This window comes from Saimiri boliviensis, chromosome 17, assembly GCF_048565385.1.
Source record: "Saimiri boliviensis isolate mSaiBol1 chromosome 17, mSaiBol1.pri, whole genome shotgun sequence".
NCBI classification, from domain to species: Eukaryota; Metazoa; Chordata; class Mammalia; order Primates; family Cebidae; genus Saimiri; species Saimiri boliviensis.
In genome coordinates this window covers 17,389,298-17,413,519 of record NC_133465.1, presented here as the reverse complement: position 1 = coordinate 17,413,519, position 24,222 = coordinate 17,389,298, and the positions used below count along the sequence as shown (strand labels likewise).

At 53.7% G+C, this 24,222-nt stretch overlaps 2 protein-coding genes across 5 annotated transcripts in view; one reads left to right on the top strand and one right to left on the bottom strand.

Moving 5' to 3' along the window:
• Nucleotides 1-9,155, bottom strand: part of MAPK7 (mitogen-activated protein kinase 7) — a 33,398-nt gene extending 24,243 nt beyond the window's left edge. Inside the window, exons 1-8 of one of the 3 annotated variants that reach the window (XM_010339914.3) lie at nt 9,016-9,155; nt 8,284-8,520; nt 7,485-7,650; nt 6,930-6,947; nt 5,744-6,822; nt 4,958-5,649; nt 4,502-4,635; nt 4,128-4,370 (exon numbers count right to left, since the gene is read on the bottom strand). In XM_010339914.3, the coding sequence (XP_010338216.2) occupies nt 4,217-4,370; nt 4,502-4,635; nt 4,958-5,649; nt 5,744-6,822; nt 6,930-6,947; nt 7,485-7,650; nt 8,284-8,515 (2,475 nt within the window). In that variant the 5' untranslated portion in view covers nt 8,516-8,520; nt 9,016-9,155 and the 3' untranslated portion in view covers nt 4,128-4,216. Of the gene's footprint in view, nt 1-3,910; nt 4,371-4,501; nt 4,636-4,957; nt 5,650-5,743; nt 6,823-6,929; nt 6,948-7,484; nt 7,651-8,283; nt 8,521-8,787; nt 8,961-9,015 lie in introns of those variants that run through there. The other 2 variants (XM_010339916.3, XM_010339915.3) reach the window with 2 other exon arrangements.
• On the top strand, nt 224-4,003 carry MFAP4 (microfibril associated protein 4). Of its 2 annotated transcripts, none has more exons than XM_003929285.4 (6): nt 224-330; nt 624-702; nt 986-1,140; nt 2,022-2,118; nt 2,194-2,376; nt 2,760-4,003. In XM_003929285.4, exons 1-6 carry the CDS (start codon nt 325-327, stop codon nt 3,005-3,007), a joined length of 768 nt encoding a protein of 255 aa, XP_003929334.1. In that variant the 5' UTR covers nt 224-324; the 3' UTR covers nt 3,008-4,003. The 2 variants fall into 2 exon arrangements, with proteins under 2 accessions (XP_003929334.1, XP_074244369.1); XM_074388268.1 differs by having other exon boundaries at nt 289-438.
• Nucleotides 9,156-24,222: the final 15,067 nt, after the last annotated feature.

Here is a 24,222-nt window from a genome sequence, read left to right as displayed (position 1 = left end):
GGGGGTGCCAGGGGGGGCCACAGGTCCAGCTGGGCGGGTGGTGGAGTGGGATCCAGGGAACAGCGGAGCCAGCAGGGAGTTAACGTCTGCAGTGCCTTGCCCGACAGGCTTAATGAGACACAGGTGGTCCCCTGGCTCCGGCTCCACCTCCCAGCCCCCTGATAGTGTAAGCTGATGCTGGTTGTCTAGGGTGGGGAGAGGGGGGTTCTGCAGCTACGGGAAGGGGGGCGGGGCTGCGGCGGCTGGCGAGGGCCCAGCACATAACTCTGGGCGGTTGCAGTCTAGGGCTGCAGACACCCAGCCACTCTGAGCAGAACTGACAGCATGAAGGTACGGGGCCCGTGGTCGGGGGACTCAATAGCATTGGAGGATTGAGCCCGTTACAGAGGCCCTTGGGCAGAGGGGACTATGAAGGCACAAGGAGTTCTCTTGAAACTCGTAAGCTGTGAGGGTATATAGCCGATCCCAGAGAGTGGGATTACTTGGGAGGGGAAAGAGGGGCCAAAGGGCAGGAGAGGGATTCAGGCAAGGGCAGCATGGGCGCGCACGGCAGGGGCAAATGCAGAGAACAGGGGGTCTGTGGGGCTGGGAAGGAGCTGTGCTGACCATGTGCCCATTGCCAGGCCCTCCTGGCCCTGCCGCTGCTGCTGCTTCTCTCCACATCCCCGTGTGCCCCCCAGGTCTCCGGGATCCGCGGAGATGGTAAGCAGCCCCACATTCAGAGATGTAGCCTGACCCACAGGTTGGGTGAGAAGCTGGACTGTCAGAACAGACTATCAGGCCTGAGCCCCAGCTCTGCAGGACTCAGATTCCTCCTTCACAAAATGGGGCAGATGGATGACATGAGCATTGTTCATCCCCCTTGAAGAAATCTTCCGTAACTCCTTGTGACAAAGTCCCCCAGCCCCAGGGACTGAGGCAAACCTTGGGGTGTTGAGGTGTCAATGATGCCTTAGTCCCACTCTCCCCATGTCCCCACCCCCAGCTCTGGAGAGGTCTTGCTTCCAGCAACCCCTGGACTGTGATGACATCTATGCCCAGGGCTACCGGTCAGATGGCGTGTACCTCATCTACCCCTCGGGCCCCAGCGTGCCTGTGCCCGTCTTCTGTGACATGACCACTGAGGGCGGGAAGTGGACGGTGAGTGGGAGGAGGGAACAGAAGTCAGAGCTCGTTCTAATCCCAGCCCTGTGACCCTGGGCTTCACCTCTGTGAACCTCAGTTTCTTCGTCTTTAAAATGGGGATAATTGTACCCACAGCACAGCTTCTAAGCAGCTGCCAAGACTTAATTCTAAGTGCCTGAGGCAGTTTTATTGTTTTTGTTTGTTTGAGATGAAGTCTCGCTCTGTTGCCCAGGCTTGAGTGCAGTGGCTCGATCTCAGCTCACTGCTGCCACCTCTGCCTCCTGGGATCAAACAATTCTCCTGCCTCAGCCTCCCAAGTAGCTGGGACTACAGGCATGCACCACCACGCCCAGCTAATTTTTGTATTTTTAGTAGAGATGGGTTTCACCATGTTGGCCACACTGGCCTTGAACTCCTGACCTCAGGTGATCCATCTGCCTCAGCCTCCCAAAGTGCTGGGATAACAGGTGTGAACCATCGAGCCCAGCCGAGGTAGGTTAATGCATATAACCCTCACAATAATCCTGGGAAGCAGGTGACTCCCTGTCCTACCACAGTGCATTTAGTGAGAACTAAAGCCCAGACAGGTGAAGTAACTTGCCCAGGCTCCACAGCTAGGCACTCGAACTCCAGAACACTCTCCTGTTAGCCTTTCCTGCCTCTATAACAAAACCGGGTATGAGGAGCCCAGGTGGGTGTTGGCAGCTGCTCCACTGGGGCCCAGTGCCAATGTGGACCTTATTTTAGCAACCCCATTCCCACTACCCACCCCCGCAACTCAGTCCTTTAACAAACTGGCCACAGCATCACAGGGTCCATGCTTGAGGTGGGCAGGGCAGAATCAGAACCCAACCCACTGGACCCTTGATGGTCCAGTCTCATCTTCTCTGCTCCAGGTTTTCCAGAAGAGATTCAATGGCTCAGTGAGTTTCTTCCGGGGCTGGAATGACTACAAGCTGGGCTTCGGCCGTGCCGACGGAGAGTACTGGCTGGGTAAGTCGGGGACCAGGTGGGCTGAGGGGCTGCCCCAGGGCCAGGTCCTTGTTAGCAGCTGCCCCTCCTTCCCAGGGCTGCAGAACATGCACCTCCTGACGCTGAAGCAGAAGTATGAGCTGCGAGTGGACTTGGAAGACTTTGAGAACAACACGGCCTATGCCAAGTACGCTGACTTCTCCATCTCCCCAAACGCAGTCAGCGCAGAGGAGGACGGCTACACCCTCTATGTGGCAGGCTTCGAGGACGGCGGGGCAGGTATACCCTCCTCCCGTCAGCTTTAGGAGGGGCTGTGAGGGGAAAGAAGGCAGGGCTGGCCCTGCCCAGTTAGCCCCAACCGCCTTAAGGCCCCTCCTTCAAACCCTCTGGAAGGGCCACAGCTGGCTCCAAACCAGCTCAAACCAGCTTGGGCCTCAGCCCTGGGGAGCCGGCATCCTGGCCCTGCTCCAGGCAACTCTGGTGGAACAGCTGTTTCTCTTCACTGCAGAAGCACATCTACCCAACATCTGGCTCAGGGAGGGTGCCCCTAACCCGCCAGGCTGCCACGTGACGTCTCTCACAGTCGTCACTGTCACCCTCTCCTGGCCGGCTCGGGGCTCAGTTCCCTCCTCAGCAGTCCCATCCCTTCTCCCCTCTTCCAGGTGACTCCCTGTCCTACCACAGTGGCCAGAAGTTCTCTACCTTTGACCGGGACCAGGACCTCTTTGTGCAGAACTGTGCAGCTCTCTCCTCAGGAGCCTTCTGGTTCCGCAGCTGCCACTTTGCCAACCTCAATGGCTTCTACCTAGGTGGCTCCCACCTGTCTTATGCCAATGGCATCAACTGGGCCCAGTGGAAAGGCTTCTACTACTCTCTCAAGCGCACCGAGATGAAAATCCGCCGGGCCTGAGGGGCTGGACCCCTCCCCTGTACACCCATGGTCTCCACGAGTGCTCCCTCTGTTGCTCCTGATGCATGCTTCTGCTGCTTCCCAAGCACCAACTCCTTACAGGGGACCTTGTAGCTCTCAGCCATGCCTTATCCCTGTCACACACCCAGGGCGTCCATTCCTCAGCCAGCTCCAGCTCCCCTGCACCTGAAGTTATGCTGCCAGCAGCTCCCCAGGCCTTTTTGGAGCGGCACATGGTTCTAGCCTGGACCTGGATGGGCTCCACGACACGGAGTTGCCTCCACCCTGTTTCAACAGCTGACAGCCAGGAGCCGCCCTCCCAGCTGCAGGCCTTGGTGTTCCGTCTTGCCCTTCTTCCTCACTGTGGACCCGTCTGGGCCACCACAGTGTGCTAGGTGAGCGGTGCAGAGTGAACAGGGCCCACAGTGCATTCCAGGCCACAGCCCAGCAGTCCTCTGGCTGCCCTTAAACCATGTCCCATCTTCAGCCTCCCTCCCACCAACTTACTCCCCTGTGGTGAGCACCGTGGACCCCCAGCCCACCTCACTATCATACTCAGCTTCCCCTGATGGCCCATCCCAGGCCCCGAAGCTCTGTGCCAAGGCCACAGCTACTGCATACCACCCTTAAACAGTCACAGCCAAGGTAGGCATGCATATGAGGCCTTCCCCACACCCTCTGGGGGTTGAGGTTTAGCAACATGAGTAGGCAGAGGACAATCTCTGCAGGGCTGGGAGTCGGTAGGGACTGAAGGGCTCAATAAACCTTCAGAACCTGAATGAACTGGCTGCGTGCACACAAACATATTTGCTTAGCCCCAAAATGTAGGCACCTGGCTCCTCCTTGCTCCCCTACTGACGGTGTCTTACCCTAAACTCCAAAAATTACACCTGGAGTCAGGCGCAGAAGGGAACCTTGTATTTCACAGGCCTCATTTTGACGGCAAAAAGACAGTGTAATAACATAATAATAATAATAAAAATATAATACTGAAAAGGATTGTTCAGGGGAAGTCGGGATCTCCCGATCCTGTCATGGCTCGGTGATGGCTCAGGTGGCTGCTTAAGGCTGAAAGGTGGGTCTGAGATGAACCTGCAGAATAACCCAAGCTGAGCCTCACCTGCTGGGTCCAAGGCTAAAGCCTCTGAGAATGCTCCCACGGATCCTGGAACTAGGTCCACTGTAGCAGCAAGGCACAGGCTGTGGGCCTCAGGGGTCCTGGAGGTCAGGCAGGTCAGCCAGTAGCATTGGGGAGTCCATCTGGATCTCACGCTGCAGGGACTCAATATCGGCAGGGTTCATACCATGGCCTTCAAGCCAGTCAGCAAGCAGGGAGGCTGAGAGTGAGGCTGAATCTGCCTGGCTGCAGGGGAAGGGATGGGAGTGGTGCTATTAGCCTAGGCTGGAGCCACACCCATCCCACAGGTGCAGGCCTCCTGCACCAGGAACCTCTCCCCACAGCTCCATTCTAGGAGCTCAGTCCAGCCACCTTACCCATCCTGTGGCCCGTCAGCCAAGCCCATGTCGAAAGACTGGTTTAAAAATTCCTCCAGGTCAAAGCCAACTCCGTAGCCAGCCCCACTGCCCTTTGGTGTGCCTGAGAACACAGGGGGCAGGGGGTCCTCCACCTGCAAGGAATGATAGGTTACAATGCAGGCAGACTGAGTCTGCAGGGCACCCTGTCCCAGTGCTGCTGACTGTTCTGCCTGGATACCGAGGAGTGCTAACACCAGTCTCAGCCCATCTCCCGGCCAGGCACTTTCCAGGCCATATCTAACTTGTCTCCTAAAAACATTTTCACTGGCATTATGCTCCTTCTGTGAGCCAGAAGACATATTCAGGGATAAAGCCCCATCTGCTGCTCAGTTTTTGTGGAATAAGGACCACTTCCTGAACCCATTTTCCTTTGGCCCAGATCTAGGTGTCTCAATGCCTGGGCCTCCCTCTCACCTGTGACTTAGATAGCTGCTGGGTCACGAGGTTGACATCAGGTGACTCTGACATGGAAGACTGAGGGGCTGCCCCTACATCTGGAGGTGGCAGGCCAGATGGGAAGTAAGGCAAAACTCCTGGGGTGCTGGAGCCTGGCAACCCAGGGGGCGGCACAAGTGACTGGGGAGCCAGGAGGCTGGTAGAAGTGACAACCTGGAGTGATGCAGGGACAGGGATAGGTCTAGGAGGGCCAGTGGGGTGGGATGCAGGGCCAGGGGGTGGGCAGGCAGGCTGGGGAACAGGGCCGGAAGTGGAGCCTGCAGGTTGTGGTTGGGAGCCAGTGGACAGGGCTACCGGGCCAGAGGGAGGGCTGGTAGGCTGGGCTGGGGTTGGTGTTGGTGCTGGGGCAGGGGTTGGCACAGAGGTGGGGGCTGGGGCTGGGGCTGGGGCTGGGGGCCGGGCCATTCGAGTCCAGCGTTCCAACAGGCTTCGGTCATTGTCACTGAGTACTAGTCCAGCCAGGGGGTCAGTGGAGGGGCCCCCAGGGGCTCCAGCCCCCCGTTCCTTTCGCTCTCGCTCCTGCCGTCGTTTCTCCCGCTCCTTGGCTCGCTCTTGCCGCCGCCGCCGCTTCTCCTCCCGCTCCCGCTGGCGCTCCTGGGCTGTCACTGGCTTCCGAGGCTCAGGAGCCTCCAGGGGTGCGCTGGGGCCATCTGCGGGGAAGTTGGGCAAGGAAGAAGGTAAAAGCCTGAAGCCTTGTCCAAGTCCACGTTTCCCCTCTGCCCACCCAACCTACCCATAAGGCACCTCTGAGCCGGCTCCGCAAGGACTTGAGCAGCGCAGCTTTGAGGGCAGCCTTAGTGTTGTCTGAGATGGCGCCCTCTTTCTTCGGTGGGGCAGGCTCATTGGCTGCTGCGGGTGGCTGCAGGGTCAGATCAATGGTGTCAGGTGCAGGGCGAGGGCACGCTGGCGGGGCTGGCGGGGGAGACTCCATGGCACAGTCCCCACTGGGAGCCCAGGGGCTAGGCATCTCAACATCTGGACAGCCAGGCTCACTAGCCACAGGCTGTAGAGAAGGCTGGAAGCGGATCTGTTGGCGGATGCCCTCACGCCTTGCATGGAAGTCCTCAATCTCGGCCACAATGGCCTCCTTAATGCGCTCCCGAGTGAGGGCTTCTCGGTCAAAGGCAAAGTCAAAGGGTGGGGCACAGTCAGGCTCATCATCAGGATCATGGTACTTGGCCAGGAAGGGGTGGCGAAGGGCAGCAGCTGCTGAGATGCGAGCGCTGGGCTCAAAACGCAGCATGCGACCCAGCAGTGATAGGGCCTGGCGGTCGGCACCTGGGTACACTGTCTCCCAGGGCACAGGCTGGCGTGGTGGCAAGCTCTGGATATAGGCCCGTACCCTCTCAGCCCCCACAGCCTGAATCACGGCTGGTGATGGGGTACCCAGAACCATCATGATGAGCTGTAGCTGGTGTACGTAGTTTTTGCCTGGGAAGAGCTGGCGCCGGGCTAGCATCTCACCAAAGATGCAGCCCACAGACCAGAGGTCAATAGCCTGTGTGTACTCATGCAAAGAGAGCATGAGCTCGGGGGCACGGTACCAGCGGGTGGCCACATACTCAGTCATGAAGTACTGATGTTCAGCGGGCGAGGTGCACAGGCCACGAGCCATACCAAAGTCACCAATCTTGAGCTCACAGTTCTCATTCACCAATAGGTTGGAGGGCTTGAGGTCACGGTGGATGACCTGAGCCGAGTGCATGTACTTCAGGCCCCGCAGCAGTTGGTACAGGAAGTACCGCACGTGTTCCAGCGTGAGGGGCTGTGAGGAGTGGATGATCTGGTGCAGGTCGCTCTCCATCAGGTCCAGGACCACGTAGCTGGAAGGGGAAGGAAGGGAGAGAAGCATGGGTTGGACTGACTACACTCCAGGGACAAGCCCCATCCTCACCACACCCTTCCGATTCCAGACAGGTAACAGCCTTACCCTGGGACCCCGTAGGGGCTGACGGCATGGTATGGAGGAAGAGCATCATGTTTTAGATTCTCTACGACTTTTCCATGAACTTGGTTAAATCACTTTTGTCTCCAGACCTAGTTTCCCCATCAGATAAAAGATGGGGTCGGACTACACCAGGGCTGGCCAATAGGTTTCCTTTTGGGGCTATCTCCATTGTTTGGTAGTGGCAGCTTGAAGAACTATGATGAAAACTGACCAGGCTTGTCCACTGTCTGTAGGGAAGTGTTCTGTGATTGATTAGTGAAGTCAGCTATGGGAATAGGAGGGTGTGGTCACGGTAGGAATGTCCTACATTTGCCATCCTATACACTATGATTCTACAAAATTAAAAAATCATCTGTACTCTTCTTAAGGAATAAATTGTCCCTGGCAACACTCTAAAGGGGAATGGTCCTAGAACTGCGGGAATTTTCCCAGCCTGCTTCACATTAGGTTCAGCGGCCTTTCCGGAACTTCAGCCATATGGCTGCAGCCTTCAGAAAAGGTCCCAAGTCTGGCTCCCTCTCCCATCCCGATTCTTACACAGATTTGAATTCACCGTAGGGCACAGTGGGCCTCAGGATGTCCTTGATGGCGATGATGTTGTCATGCTTGAAGTGTTTGAGGATCTTCAGCTCCCTGAGGGTCCGCTTGGCATTGGTCACCACATCGAAAGCATTAGGGATCTTCTTGATGGCCACCTGCTGGCCTGAGGAACAGGGAACACGGACATACCAGAGGGTACCTTGGAGAAACTGCAGAGTCGAACCCAGCCCCTATCAACACCTCCCTTTTAGGATACAAATGAACAACAGCTACCAAGTACTGGGTACATACCATGTTCCGAGCCCTGTGCTAAGCAGGTTACCTGCATTATTAAACGTTACCTTCACAACTTCCCTACGGGGCAGGTCCCAATAGGTCAACGTGGCTTAGAAACTTGTTGGAGGCTGCGCGGCTGCCCAGTGGTGGAGTCCAGCCTCTGGTGCCTACACCCTCTCCCTCTCAGACCTGACCCATCCCACCACCGGTTCCTTGTGCCACTGTCTGGCTCCAGAACACATTTCTCTTTTGGACACAAAGGACTGGCTCTCCATTCTGGTCTAACTGGGACTGTCATTTTTCTAAGGAGGCAGTAGGTGGGCAGGATGGCAAAACCACCGGGCCAGGGTTTCGGAGAATCGAGCCTCCCCGGAGGCTGGCACGCGGAGGGCCCCGATCAGTGTGTGTTGATTGGAGCCAGAACTCGCGCCCCGCTTTCTTTCCCGGCTGTCTGAGACCGGCCGGCTTCCCACTCCCTGCAACGCGGCCACGTCTGGGGTCGACGGCTCAGGAAGCTCACCGGTGAGGCGGCGGCGAGCGGAGGACACCACTCCGTAGGCCCCGTTGCCTATAGTCTCGATGATCTCGTACTCGTCGCCCACGTCAAAGGTCACATCGAAGGAGCGGGCTTTAAGCAGTGCCAGGTTCTTGGCCGCTACAGAGGCAGCAGTGTGGGCGGGTTCGGCCTTCGCGGGCCCGGGGGGCTCCGCAGAGCCGTCCTCGCCGTCTTCCTCCTTCAGGGGCTCGGCCATGGTGTCTGTGTGGAGACGCGGGTGAGGAGGGGGCCCGCCTCCCGTGGGCCTCAGTGTCCCCTCTGCGGGCTGGGGAGCAGGACCAGGCAACTTCCCAGTTCCCTAAACCGACGGGGGCCGGAAGCGCGCGCCTGGTTCGAGGCAGACCACGCTACCCCGGGGGTCGGAGGCCAGAGCCGGGCCCCGCCAGGATCAGGGGAGGGGGAGGCGAGGCGCGGGCCAGGAAGAAAGGGAGGGGTGGGGCACCCGGGTTTCCTCGGGGCGGCACTCACCCCCGCGCCTCCTCAGGGCTTTCTGAGGTCCCGAGGCTCTCCGGCCTCCCGTCCCCAGCGCGGGGGTCTCCGAGGGTGGCTAGCTTACTTGTTCAAGGGCCGCGGCCACCACTTCAGCGCCGAGAGCTGCCCTGCCCGTCCCCCTCCGCCCCGCCTCCCAAGACCACGCTCCCTCTAGCTCCTGGCCAATCGCTGAGCTACTTCTGCGGAGGGTCCCGTCCCTTCTACCTACTGCGTCCAATCCGAGCCCACCGGCCGAGGAAGCCACGCCTGGCGCGCGCCGCTGTCCAGCTCGCCGGCGGGAGCCGCCCAAAGGGTGCCGGGCACTTCGCAGGGTGCGCTCCCCGCCCGGCACTGCCTTCAGGCGCATGCGCATTGGCAGCGGGCGCCGAGTGAATGGAAGGAACGCCCCTGCACGTAACGCGCGCGTCCCCATCTAGCGCTCGACCTCGCCCAGCCAATCACAGCTAGTCTCGTGATCTCAGGGAACGGTCGGTCTCTGGAAGTCTGAGATGCCCGGGACTGGCACTGTTACCTTGGCTACTGGCTCCCGAAGTCACCCTCTTGGGGCTCCACCTTCCCTTATCAGTCCCCACCGCCCAGGGAATTGTGCCTACCATGCTCTCGGTCCTAGGAGCTCTGAGAATGTATCATCCCCGGTAGACGGGGCCCGTCACGGCCAACCACAGAGATCCCGGTCCTCCGGGATTCTAGAGCGTCCGACCGAAACGTCCGCTGACTTCCGGTGGCTGAACCTCTCCGCAGTTTCCGGCCAAGTTGGACGGCAGCTCGGGGTTTCCTGGCCTCCAGGCGTGTTTCCTCGGTTCCTTTTGTTGGTCCCTTGATTTCTGTGCTTTGGGCTGCCCCGGAGTTAACCGAGACGGCCGCCCAGCCTCTGTCCCTCTGCGGAGCCGCGAGTCGGCGGAGTCCGCGCTGGAACCCAGCTGTCCCGACCCACCCCAGAATCCGATAGTTGATTAGTTCACTTATGTAGCAAATACGTATTGGGCACCACTCCTCTAAGGCTTAGTGCCGGGGGACGCGGGGGGAGGGGAGAAAGGTGGACATGGCGGATAGTGTGAACGGAGAGGAGAGGTTTTCTAAAGAGCCTGAAGTAGGGCTGAAGAGAAGTGAGGAATCTTGGTTTCATTTCCTAGGCGGTTTCTAGAAAAAAGCAATGCAAATACTCATACCCACCTCCCCTTTCGTGTATAAAATGAAGCATATTACACGCTTTTCCTGTTGATCATTCCATACTGATAACTGGAGGGGTCTCTCACTTTTAAACAACTTTTAACCACGTGCCATAAAACCTTTTTAGTGTACAATTCAGTGTTTTTTGCTGTATTCACAGTTGAGCAGCCATCATCACTACCTAATTTTAGGTAGAGTGGTTTATAAAACATCTTCATCGCTCCTACAAGAAACCTATATAAACCAAAAAGTATCTGAGACAAGTCTAAAATCAATTTAGAAAGTTTATTTTGCCAAAGTTAAGGACATGGTGGTGACATAGTCTCATGTGCCCAAGGTGGTCTGGGCACAGCTCGCCTTTATACATTTTAGGAAGACGTAATACACAAATCAATACATGCAAGATTGACGTTGATTTTATGAGCTTATTGGCCATTTGTCTCCTTTGGGGAAATGTCTGTTCACGACTCGAAGGGCAGGGACTTGCAAGTCACAGGTAGATTTAAAGATATCATTAGAGTTATTATCTATAGAAAGGAAATACCTGGGTTACAATATGGGGTTGTGGAGACCTAGGATTTTCTTTTCTTTTCTTTTTCTATTTTTTTTTTCTTTTTTTTTTTTTTTTTTTTTTTGAGAGGGATTCTCGCTTTGTCACCCAGGCTGGAGTACAGTGGGACCATCTTGGCTCACTGCAGCCTCTGCCTCCTGAGTTCAAGCGATTCTCCTGCCTCAGCCTCCCAAGCAGCTGGGATTACAGGCAAGCGCCACCACACCCGGCTAATTTAGTAGAGACAGGGGTTTCACCTTGTTGGCCAAGCTGGTCTCGAACTCCTGACCTCAGGTGATCCGCTGGCCTCGGCCTCCCAAAGTGCTGGGGCTACAGGCATGAGCCACTACACCCAGCCAGGAGACCTAGGTTTTATTATGCAGTTGAAGCCTCCAAGTAGCAGGCTGTGGAGAGAATAGACAAATGTTTCTCATGAGACTTAAGTTCTGTGTTGATGGTAATGTTGGAGGGTGTAATCAGGTGTGTCCAACTCCCACCTCCCATTGTGGCCTGAACCAATCTTTCAGGTTAAATTTTAGGATGCGCTGGCCAAGGAAGGAGTCCATTTAGATAGTTGCAAAGGGCGTTCGTATTTTATTTTTGGTTTACACCCATTAACGGTCACTCCTCATTCCTCTTTCACCTGAGCCCTTGCAACCACTGAACTACTTTCTGTCTCTTTGGACTTGCCTATTGTGGACACTCTATACTAATGGAATCACACACTGTGTAGTCTTTTGTGTTTGGCTTATTTCACTTAGCATAAAGTCCATGTTGTCATATTAGCCATTATTTTTATGGCCAAATATATTCCATTGTTTGGATATACCATATTTTGTTTATCCATCCATCAGTTATGAACATTTGGATTGTTTCCACTTTGTGGCTATTATGAATAATGCTACTGAGAACATTTGCATACAAGTTTTTATGTGGACATATGGTTTCATTTCTCTTCAGAGTAGGATTGCTGGGTCACACGGTAAACTATAAAGTTCTTGAGAAAGTGCCAAGCTGTTTTCTCCAGCAGCTGCACCATTTTACAAACTCACCAGCAGTATTTAAGAGTTCTAATTTCTCCACATCCTCATCAGCACTTGTTTTCTTTGTTCTTTTTTTTTTTTTTTTTTTTTTTTTTTAAGACTGAGTCTTGCTCTATGGAGTGCATTGGTGCAATCTCAGCTCACTGCAACATCCACTCCCCAGGTTCAAGCAATTTTTCTGCCTCAGCTTCCAGAGTAGTTGGGATTACAAGTGCCTGCCACCACAGCCAGCTCATTTTTGTATTTTTAGAAGAGATAGGGTTTCACCATGTTGGCCAGGCTGGTTTCAAACTCCTGACCTCAAAGGATCCTCCTGCCTCGGCCTCCCAAGTATGGCTATAATTTTCTTTTTTTTTTTTTTTAAATTACAGCCATCCTACTGGGTGTGAAGTGATATGTCATGGTAGTTTTGATTTACATTTCCCTAATGACTAAGGATGTTAAGCATGTTTTTAGGGTTTATTGGCCATTTGTGTCCTTTGGGGAAATGTCTGTTCAATGTCTATTCAAATCCTTAGTCTTTCTATTCAAATCCTTAGTCTTTTTTTTTTTTTTTTTGGAGACAGGGTTTTTCACTCCAGCCCAGGCTGGAGTGCAGTGGCAGGATCTTGGCTCACTGCAACCTCTGCCTCCCAGGCTCAAGTGATTCTCCTGCCTCAGCCTCCCAACTAGTTGGGACGACAGGCGCACACCACTGCACCCAGCTAATTTTTGTATTTTTAGTAGAGACGGAGTCTCACTATGTTGGCCAGGCTAGTCTTGAACTCCTCAGTTCAAGTGATCTGCCCACGTTGGCCTCCCAAAGTGCTGGAATTACAAGCATGAGCCACCTCACTCAGCCCTTTGTCCATTTTTAAGTGGGTTACTTCACTTTTTAATGTTGAGCTGTCAGAGTTCTTTACGTATTCTGAATATAAGTCCCTTATCAGATGCTTTACAGGTATTTACAGGTATTATTATCAGATAATTTACAGGTATTTACAGATATTGCCTTATCAGATGATTTACAGATATTTACTTCCATTGATTTGCAGAAATTTACTTCCCACGATTTGCAGATAATTACTTCCATTTTTTAGGTTGTCTTTTCCCTTTCTTGATAACCTCCTCTGTTGCACAGAAGTTTTTAATTTTGATGAAGTTCACTTATCTGTTTTGTCTTTTGTCACTTGCGCTATTGTCATATCTTTAAAAAAAAGCACTCATTTTTATAGCTGCATAATATACCTTTACAAAGGTAACCTGTTTAACCAAGACCCCCTAGGAAGACATTTAGATTAGTTCCGTTTTTTCACCATTGCGAACAATGCTGCAATACATTTTCTTGAATGCATCATTTTGCACACAGCAAGTATATCTGCAGGAAGAATACCAGAAGTGGGAGTGTCAAGTTAAAGAGTATTGTTCATGTAATTTTAGTAGCTAATGTCAAATTTCTATCCTTAGAGATTACACCAATTTAGACACCTACCAGCAGTATGAGAGAATGACTCACATGGTGCTTTTTAAAAGCCTGGAATTATTTGCTTGTCAAAAACGGGGAGATATACCATAAGAATCCCGATTTTTGCTTTCTTTTGGAAAATCAGATCTGTCAACATCAGATCAGCATTTCTACATAGCAATCGAGCTGTGACCCCGCCACTGAAAGAGCATGTGCTCTCTATTCACGGCAGTCCCTGCCGCTGCCTAGCAGCCTCCCCAGCACAGGCCGAAAGTCGGATGCCACTTATGACTGCATTTTCACAACTATCTTCTACATCTTATTAAAAGCAGGAAAACAAAAGAGGCTGAGATGACATGCATTTTAAGAAAAGAAAGAGAAACCAAGTATATCTCTCTGGGGGAAGAAAGACAATCCCGTGTGTTATATACAGATATTCCACTCACTTGGCTCACATTTCCTGCATGGCCACTGTGGGCACTTGAGTTCAAGATTTCTGGGTTAGGTTACCGAAAGCCTCTGAACTAATCTAAGTGTCTGCCTGGGATTTTTGAGTAGGCAAATGCCCTTCAGAGCTGCCTTCCTGAAAGATATTTCTGGCAGACATCATGGAGGGTGTACTTGAAGGCAGAACATGCCTTGATTAAAAGAATTTTGTGGGGTTGGGCGTGGTGGCTCACGCCTGTAATCCCAGCACTTTGGGAGGCAGAGGCGAGTGGATCACCCGAGGTCAGGAGTTCGAGACCAGTCTGACCAACATGGTGAAACCCTGTCTCTACTAAAAATGCAAAAATTAGCCGGGCGTGTTGGCAGGCACCTGTAATCCCAACTATCCAGGATGCTGAGGCAGGAGAATCACTTGAACCCAGGAGGTGGAGGCCCCAATGAACCAAGATCACACCACCGCACTCCAGCCTGGGTGACAGAGTGAGACTGTGTCTCAAAAAAAAAAAAAAAAAAAAAGTTAACAAAGAGGTATATAAAAAAGTAAATGCAGGAGGTGTGATGGTGTCCTTTTCTAGTAGACAATGGGGACGTCACCAACATGAGGAACCAGGAAGAAGAGGGTGGGGGGTGCTGATGTGCTTTGAGGCTTTCAGTCATCTATAACATGGTAATTATTATCTCTAATCCAAGCCCTGGAGACCTTCCTGAGCCGCAGAACCTTACCCTCTTTCGGGAATGCCCATCACGGCAGTGGACATCCTTTTCTGTCAGTCCCCAGCATGGGCTCCAGGACAGCTTCCCATTGGACAGGCTCAGCATGGGGGAGGTGGGTATGCTGATTGGCCAGAACTGAATCACCTGTCCACCTCTGGAAGTGAGGCAGGGAGTGCAGCTCAGTCAAACTCCTGAGACCGTGTATGGATGGGGTCCATTTCCCCACAGGAAACTGGAGTCTTGAAACCTGACTGTCTGAGAGGGGTGCCGCTCTGCCGATGTTATTTCCTCCCCCCCAATCCCATGCTGCTAAGTTTTACGAAGCCACACTTTGGTTTCAGAAGCACCTGGGTTTGAATCCAGCTCCATCACAAGGCAGGGCAGTAGGCAGGCATCCTTTCTAGTCTGTGCTGTGTGCTGGGGTTATAGCTGTGAGCACAAGTCCCAGCCCTCTCTGATGAAGGAAATCTGTGACGGGCACCGAAATGGGGGGCCAGCCCTGAGGAGCTAAGAATTGGCCCTTTGCCCGGCACAGGAAGTCAGGAAGGGACCCTGGGAGTGACATGTAAGTCAGGACCTAACGGATGAGCATGTGGCAGCAGAGGGACAGCATGGGCAAAGGACACAGAGCTGATGCGAGTGACAGTGTGACATATCTGAGGACCAAAAGAAGGCCAGAGGGAAGTGGCAGGAGGAAGGGGGTCACACAGAGATATAGGGACTAGAAAGTTAGGCAGGGGTGAGGCCATGCAGGGCCCCAAGGCCATGGAGGTAGCGAAGACTGACATCCCTGACCTCGAGCTCCTCATCTGTAAAGTGGGGATGTTCAGACCCACCTGGTTGCATTGTTTTATGGACTTGAGGAATTATATCTGCCACCTGCACACAGGGTCCAGCCCTTCACTGGCGCTGCAGCCGCCGCCCTTGTTAACGCTGCCCCGGCTCCGCCCAGCCCTGCGGTGTTCCAGCAGCATCTTCAGTGCGTAAACATTTCCACCTTCATCTTTCTCCAAGGGAAACTCAGGTGATGCATCATTATCCCTGGTTACAGGTGACAAAATGGGCTCAGCTGTGGGAGGGGCCTCTGCTTGTAGGACTCCCTGCAGCAGGTTTTCATTCTTTTTTATTTTGTTTTGAGACGGAGTCGTGCTCTGTTGCCAGGCTGGAGTGCAGTGGTGCGATCTCAGCTAACTGCAACCTCCATCTTCCAGATTCCAGGTTCAAGTGATTCTCCTGCCTCAGCCTCCAGAGTAGCTGGGATTACAGGCACATGCCACCACACCCAGCTATTTTTTTTTTTTTTTAATTTTTAGAAGAGACAGGGTTTTACCATGTTGGCCAGGATGATCTGGATCTTCTGACCTTGTGATCTGCCCGTCTTGGCCTCCCAAAGTGGTGGGATTACAGATGTGAGCCACCCCGCCCAGCCTGGGTTCTCATTCTTTACACACACACAGCTCTCTGATTAGTGCCAGCAGCCACGAGTAATCCAGTCAGCAAGTGCATGGCTGGGGCATCCAGGTTGAAGCCCAAGTGGCCAAACCACAGCCCACACCCGGGTCTGCACCAGCCTCTCCTGCAGCCCACACTCTCAAGGGCAGGCAGTTGTCTTACTGCAGGACCCCCGCCCCTCCCCCTTCCCTGCCTTCCTTGGCAGGCCCTCCTGCTCCAGGCGCCCTCTACCTGCCAGGGTGGTCTTGGGAAGGATGCACTGTCCCTGTCTCATGAAGGGAGGCCAGTTTAACAGATGAAGCTGCCAGGGACACTGCCTCTTCCCAGCAGGGATATTCCAGGCACCAATGGAATAGGTTGGAGAGGAGAGTTTGGGACCAAGGACTCCCATCAGCACTCAGAATCCACCATAGAGGTGAGGATTGAGTTGTAGTCCCGTCGGCTGGTGACCTTGGGCAAGCCTCAGCCCTCTCTGAGCCTCCGTCACCCCTCTGCATAATGGGGGTCTGTTCCCCTGTCATGCAGGAAGGAATCTCCCCAGTGCTGAAAGTGGGGTGTTGGTCTCAATCACAACTGGTTCCAGGCACCTATACACACACATTCACACACAGACAACACTCCTAGGTACACGTTTACATTCACACAGATTTGCATAAACACACACACAGATTTGCACAAGCACACACACAGGGCACAGGTAAACACAAGCTACTGGGACATACACCCCAGGGACACACGGGGACTTGCACACTCAAAGACAAATCTGCACACAGGACGCACAGACAGACACACTCTCCTCTATCCCTCCAGGGCTGCTGCCTGTTCACTCTGCCTCAGCACACTGAATGGCCGGGGCCACCTGCCTTTCTCTCCCTGTGTCAGGAAAATCGGAGGGGTGATCACTGCCTGAAAGTGCCTCACATGCAGGGGCTCGGAAGGGCAGGATTCACCCAGAGAGGCGAAGGCACCAAAGCAGTAGGGCTTGACGGGGAGGGGGGGCTTTGTTGTGGCTGACCTGCCCACAGCATGTGGACATCCAGGCCTTCAGCCTTGATCCCTGCCTTGGCTCAGCCCAGTGTGGCATTTGCCGGCAGCCTTCCCCTTGGGAAAGGGACCACCCCTGAGGCCCGCCTATGAGTTGAGTGTGGTTTTGGTGGAGGAAAGGGCAGGAAGCCACATCTGGGAAGTGGCTGCCCATGGCTTCCAGAGGCCTGGGTGGGTGGCTGACCTCACGGCCAGATGGCTCCAGACACCTTTCCGGGCCTCACTTCTGCTTCCACCATTCAGCACAGCCAGGCTGACCACAGATCTGGGTGGGGGAAGCTGGTCACGTCCTGTCACCACGCCTGGAGTTCCACCATTGGTGCTGCAGTCCTCTGTGGTCCCAAGAGAGCCCAGCGGCTGAGCAAACACACTGAGGCTGACATCGCCCATCCCAGAACATTCCCCAAGGCCTGCGTTTGCCTGCCAGAAAGATCCCAAGTCTGTGAGGGACACACACAGCACATGTCATCGAGATGTCAGCCACACGGCCACGTGCCCCTCCTCCTGGCCCTCTGCTCTGCTCTGGAATGGTAGCATCTCCAGGCTCAGCTCAGGCCCTCTCCCTGGCGGGGTGTTCTCCCTGAGCTCCAGATCCAATACCCAGTTGTCCTGAGATGTGTCCCCCGTGGGCACCCTGAGAATCCACTCTGCACAGTAGCCAGAGCAATCTTTCAGAAACCAAATCAAATCGTTCTCCTGCAGCAGCTGCCGTATCTCATAGAATAAGCTCATCTCCGAGGCCTGCAAGGCTCTGCCCATAAAGAATGGAAGGGAGATGGGAGGTGGCTGTCGGTGAAGTGCCTGAGCTCTCTGAGTCCAGGGTGTGGCGACAACTCCAGCTTGTCTGGTTTCCTGTGAGATCATCCTTTCACCCATCAGTAATGTGCTCCCTGCCCAGTTTTCTCTCTCAATCTGCAGGAAAAGACTGTAGGAAATGACTGAGGGGCGGGTGTGGTCCAGAATGAGTTGGGGTGTGGGCCATGTTTGGTGGGGCAGTAGGTAGGCATCCTGCTCTGAACATCCCAGGAGGAACAGGCCATGGGGTGGGCAGAATCACGCAGCGAGTCTTCCAGAAGCAATCGTGAATCTCCATCTTCTCCCACCTGCCACCTGGGTTGCCAGGTAAAACACAGGATACCCAGTGTTTTACATTGGAATTTCAGAAAAACAACAAATAATTCTTTTATTTATTTATTTATTTATTTTGAGATGGAGTCTCTCACTGTCACCAGGCTGGAGTGCAGTGGCACAATCTCAGCTCACTGCAACCTCCACCTCCTGGTTCAAGTGATTCTCCTGCCTCAGCCTCCTGAGTAGCTGAGACTACAGGTGCGTGCCACCACACCCAGCTAATTTTTGTATTTTTAGTAGATACGGGATTTCACCATGTTAGCCAGGCTGGTCTTGAACTCCTGACCTCATGATCCACCCACCTCAGCCTCCCAAAGTGCTGGGATTACGGGAATGAGCCACCGTACCCAGTCTCAAATAATTCTTCAGTTATGTGTGTCCCAAGTAATGCATGCATCCCGTATTTTTGTTTGCTAAGTCTGGCAAACCCACCTGGATGACCACATCTGCCTGCTCTGTGGCCTCTCAGCTTTCCCCCACACCCACACAGAGGGATCCTGTGAAAACGCAAGTCACTTCACCTCCAGCCACTCAGGCTCTGGGTGATCTGGACCTTGCACGTTCTGACCTCATCTCATCCCCACAGTGATGTGCTGGTAAAGCGGCATGTCCCATTTTCTAAGAAAAAAACAAAATATAAAAAATTAAAGCCCTGACTGTAGTACTGGCCAATTCCCGTGGGGTAAATAGTCCTTCCACGGCCGACTGCAAGCTACCAGCATGATACTGCCGAACTCGGGGTTGGGGAGAGGCGCACAGTTGTCTCAGTGCAGGCAGGCTCCGGACGCCCCTCCCTCCACCTGGGGCCTTTGCACTGACTCTGCTCTTTGCCTGGATGTGCACACCCCCAGATCCGTGCATGACTCAGCCCTTCACTTCTTTCTGGATTTTGCTCCAGTGTCTTCTCCTGAGAGGAGAATTGCTTGTCTAGGATAATCCTATACACCCCCATCCCTGGCTAGCCCTTTGTCGGGCTTCATGTTTTTTCTTCATAGGACTTGTCAAAAACAAAAAAGGAATGTCATCCACTCCACTACTTCTCAGAGGGGGAAATGTGGCTCTTGGAAACAAGCATCCTAGAACTGTCAGAGGTGCTTAGACTCAGCTACATCTAATGTAAAAAACAGAACTCATGGTTCTGGGTTTGTGTGCGTGTTTTTTGTTTTGTTTGTTTTTGAGACAGAGTCTTGCTCTGTCGCCAGGTGCCAGGCTGGAGTGCAGTGGCATGATCTTGACTCGCCGCAACCTCTGCCTCCCAGGTTCAAGCAATTCTCCTGCCTCAGCCTCCTGAGTAGCTGGGACTACAGGCGTGCACCACCACACCCAGCTAATTTTTTGAAATTTTTAGTAGAGATGGGGTTTCACCGTGTTGGCCAGGATGGTCTCAATCTCTTGACCTCGTGATCCTCCCACCTCGGCCTCCCAAAGTGCTGGGATTACAGGCATGAGCCACCATGCCTGGCCTCTTTTATTTTTCTTGGAGACAGGGTCTTGCTATTTGCCCAGGCTGGTCTTGAACTCCTGGGCTCAAATGATCCTCCTGCCCTGGCCCCTCAAAGTGCTAGGATTACAGGCGTGACCCACTGTGCCTGGCCCCAAAATGAAGGATTTTAAAAGACGAACAGTGTTTTTCAGAATTTAGCCAGCAATTCAATTTGTCTGTCTGCAAGTAAACTGGGCTCGAATCATGTCATCATCTTCACTGTGGAGACCACTGCTGACACTTACTGAGCCCTACTAATAGGGACCTTATGATCCTTGTTTTCCCAGAAGCCAAGATTCAGAGAGGTTAAGCAAACAGCCCAAGGTCACACAGCCAATGAGGGGGTAGTTTGGATTGGAACTCAGCTCTGTCTGCTGGCTAAATCCCAGAAGAAGCTGCTCCAAGCACTTTCTCCTGTGAGCGTCAGGGGTAAAGGGGGCATGCCTAGCCCCTGAGTCAGGGTTTTAGAGGCCAGGGATTCCTGCAGCCCTTCAAATGACTGAACGGGAGAGTGAGATAGTTCACGCAATGCCCTCTTCTCATCAATGAAGATCTTGAGGCCCAGAATATGGCAATGACTGGCCTGAGCTCCCACTGCAAGTTGGGAAAAGACAAGACAGAAACCCAGGGCCCTGCATCTCACGTTGGGCTCTGCCTCAGACCCAGACCGGGTGATTCTGTTATGCTGCAGCAGATCCGAGTCATCTCTCCCCGTCTCAGACTCTAGGCCCTCCCTGTGTCTGGAACCCGAGGGCCCAGCTCCACCTACAAGGTCCCAGGGCCCCCCCAGAGTGCTCCCCAAAGACCTCCACTCATACAGTCACTCAACAAGCCTTTAGTGAATAATTCCATGCACCCACCGTCCACTGCATATGCCGGGAGTTTGGGGGGACCAAGTCAGACCACTAGTGTGGAGGGGCTGTGACCGAGGGTCTCAGGAAGGCCGGGCTGTGACTGAGGGTCTGAGGAAGGCCAGACAGAGCCCCTAGACTAAGTCGGGGATCAGGAAAAAAGACATTCTGGAGGAAGGGGCATTTATCTGGCTCTTGAAGTTCAGGAAGCTTCCAGGAAGAAAGGGTAGGAAGGACTTTCTAGCACAAAGGAACAGCATTTGCAAAGACAAGGTGATAGACAGAATGCCCCTGAACTGTACACATAAACGGGTTGATTTTAGGTTATGTGAACTTCCCCTCAAAAAATAAACACACAACATTGTTGAGAATGTCGTGTGCAGGTGCAGAGGCCGAAGTGGCTCCATCTCAGAGGCAAATCCACCATGCTGACTTCTGATTGACCCAGCTCCAGAAAAGCCTCTAAGATTTCTACTTTACCGACTATCCCTGGCATCCCTTCGGAAGCACCTATGCCCTTTCCCTGTGGTGTATATGCCGTGGCTCTGGGGGTAACTGTGCAGAGATCTACCTGTCTTGTGACCACCTGAGATGTGGCTTCTGTTTGTATTCCTCTATTAAATGCTTCTTTCTGCTGGGTGCGGTGCCTCACACCTGTAACCCCAGCACTTTGGGAGGCCGAGGCGGGTGGATCGCCTCAAGTCAGCAAGAGTTCAAGACCAGCCTGGTCAACATGGTGAAACCCCGTCTCTTCTAAAAATACAAAAATTAACTGGGCATGGTAGCAGGCACCTGTAATCCCAGCTACTTGGGAGGCTGAGGCAGGGGAATGGCTTGAACCCAGGAGGCGGAGGTTGCAGTGAGCCGAGATCGCGCCATTGCACTCCAGCCTGGGTAACAAGAGCGAAACTCCATCTCAAAACAGACAAACAAACAAACAAAAAATGCTTCTTTCTGAGAAACCGGATTTGTCTGCCTCTTTCTTCAACCTGTCAGCCCCTGTAGCTTCTGGTTTGCATAGACCTGCTCGCCATAGCTCTGAAGCCATACAGCACTTCAAGGAAGAGGGGAAGGGTGAGGTGCGGCCCAAGGAATCATCAGGGACAGGCCACAGAGGGTACTGACTTGGCACCATTTATGAAATTCAGCCCGAGCCTGGCCTGTGCCAGGCATTCCATGCAACAGGCATTCCAAATGTGGTCCCTCCACTGTGGGGAACACTCACTCCCGTGTGAGACCCCTAAAAGGCATGAGTCTCACTATACGGTGAGTTTGATCCCAAACACAGTTTCCTACTGGAGGCAGTCGAGCTATCCGGAATATAGGAACTGAAAGATGAATGATCAGTTTCTAATATCAACCACAATATCGTTTGGGCCTAAAACTATGCATTGCTGCTAGACCGAGTGACCCCCTGCCGGCAACAGGTTCCTGCTTTTAACCTTTTTATGACTTTAAGAATAATCCTTAAACCTTACTTTCCAGACTGCCTTGTACCTTAGATAATGGTTTAACTGTCGATATTTACAAAGCAAATGCCACCATAAGGGATGGCTTTGATTCCTGACTCAGAGATTCCTGAATGGGGAAATTGAGTTGAGTTAGGAGTAGACAAAGGACAATCCGGATAAAAGATATTCTGATAAGCAAAACCAGAGACACCTGCAGCCAGGAGGAATAATGTCTGGATGTAAACAAGCTTTGTGATCACAGGAAATTCTGTTACCTTTTACAACCACTGATTGTGTATCTGTAAGGCCATGTAAGGTATACATTTACATTTCGTCTTGCAACCATTGTGTATCTGATTTCTCTATTGTATAGGCCATGTGAGGCATACATTTACATTCCTCTTACTATGATGTAAACCAGAGCCAAGAAAGTGTATTTATTCCTGGCCTTTGAAAAATAAAATTTGCTGTTTAGGCACAGCCTATCAGCCCTCCAGACGCCTCGCTTTCTCTCTCTCTGTCTTTATTATTTTCTCAGGCGCACTCCCTCTTCCAGGTATTGGGACCCTCTTGCAGGTCGAGAGACCCCCGGGCAGACGTGCCTACCCGTCCGGACGGTCCACGACACTCCACTGAAGAGCCAAGAGTCAAAAAGACAGAAGAAAAAAAACCTGTAAGGCCTTTGAGAGGAATGATTTGGGGACTTGGAGTCACAGGGACCCTGGTTCAAATCCCAACGCTGCTTCCAACTCACTGTGATCTTGGAAGTCGGTTTGTCTCTGAGTCTTGACTTCCCCATCTGTAAAAGAGGGCTAGGAGCACTGGTCTGCAGAGTCACTGTGAGGAGCCCGGAACCACGGGGGCTCAAACTTCATGGGGCGTAAAGAGAGGGCGCGTGGGATTATTATTGCTACTGTTAGTCTCAGCCAGCCACCCTGTCTGCCTCTTATCTGAGACAGGAGGCAGAGCAGGATTCTGAGAAGTCCCCTGCCCCAGTACCCAGGATGGACTCCAGGGAGGAGGATCTGCAGACCCCTGTGCCGAGTCTGTATGCAGGACACCTGCCCCTAGTGTGCACCCCCTCAGCTGCCCACCCTGAGTCTCAGGTCAGGCTTGCCGGGCAGCTTCCTCTACTTCCCCTTTGCCCAGTGACATGCGCCTTATGGGGGCGGTAGGGAGGGGCACTGGAGAGGTTAGATCTCTTGGCCAACGGGGTGGAGGCCAAACCCAGCTGGGACAAGGTCCACGCCTGCTCTGCAGATGTGGCCACTGCTGCTGCTGTTTGGTAAAGAGCTGTGGGTAGGGGACTGGGAATAGAGAGGAAGGGGGGGCTGCCATTCCCGGAAGGCCAGGGTCAGGGTCCCAGTTCTCTTAAAACCAGTAACCCACCCTGGGTTTGAGCAGCAGAAACCTGGCGCCAGCACAGAGGAGGCAACAGGCAGCAAGGGTCTCAGTCTTCAGCCTGCAGGGAGGAGCTCCACGCAGGTCTCGAACTCCTGACCTCAGGTGATTGGCCCACCTCGGCCTCCCAAAGTGCTGGGATTACAGGCATGAGCCACCACGCCTGGCACCTTTTTTAATTAAAAAGGAGAGAGAGAGAGAATAGCTACAAATGTGTGGAACTTTGACATATATCGCATTTAATCCTCACAACAACTCTCTGGGTGTGATGAGGAAACTGGGACTCCAGGAGGTTAGGGGACTTTTCCGCAGTCACATCGGATTCCACCGCAGGCAGTGTCATTTCGAGCTGGAGGGGTGAGGGCTGGAAGCTGGGCTGCAGAGGTCGCAGGGCCGGGATGCATGGTAGACCTGCAAGGCCCTGGGACCCGGCGCTGAGCTCTGAGGCCTCAGGCCCCTACGATGCAGGGCCCAGGCCGGCTGAGGCCTCCAGCAAGAAGGGCCTAGACAAATGGCTTTGGCAGGCCAGCATCTTCCTGGACACCTGGTACCGCTGTGAGGGGGCTCTCATCTCTGAAGAGTGGGTGCTCACGGGTGCCAGCTGCATTGACAGGTTGCATGGCCAGGAGGCGTGGTGAGGAGGAGTTCCAGGAGGGTGCCCCCCCCACCTCTCCAGCCCCCCCACCTCTCCAGCCCCTGCACCTCTCCAGCCTCTCCACCTCTCCAGCCTCTCCACCTCTCCAGCCTCTCCACCTCTCCAGCTTCTCCACCTCTCCAGCCCCCCCACCTCTCCAGCCTCTCCACCTCTCCAGCCTCTCCACCTCTCCAGCTTCTCCACCTCTCCAGCCCCCCCACCTCTCCAGCCTCTCCACCTCTCCAGCCTCTCCACCTCTCCAGCTTCTCCACCTCTCCAGCCCCCCCACCTCTCCAGCCCCCCACCTCTCCAGCCTCTCCACCTCTCCAGCTTCTCCACCTCTCCAGCCTCTCCACCTCTCCAGCTTCTCCACCTCTCCAGCCCCCCACCTCTCCAGCCTCTCCACCTCTCCAGCTTCTCCACCTCTCCAGCCCCCCACCTCTCCAGCCTCTCCACCTCTCCAGCCTCTCCACCTCCCCTTTGTCTCCTCCCTCCACAACTGACCTTGGTCCCACTTCAGTGTGACCTTGAGTCCAGGTCGACTGCAGATGGACTCTTGTGAGATCAAGTCTCCATGGTGAGCTACTCCTGTCCTC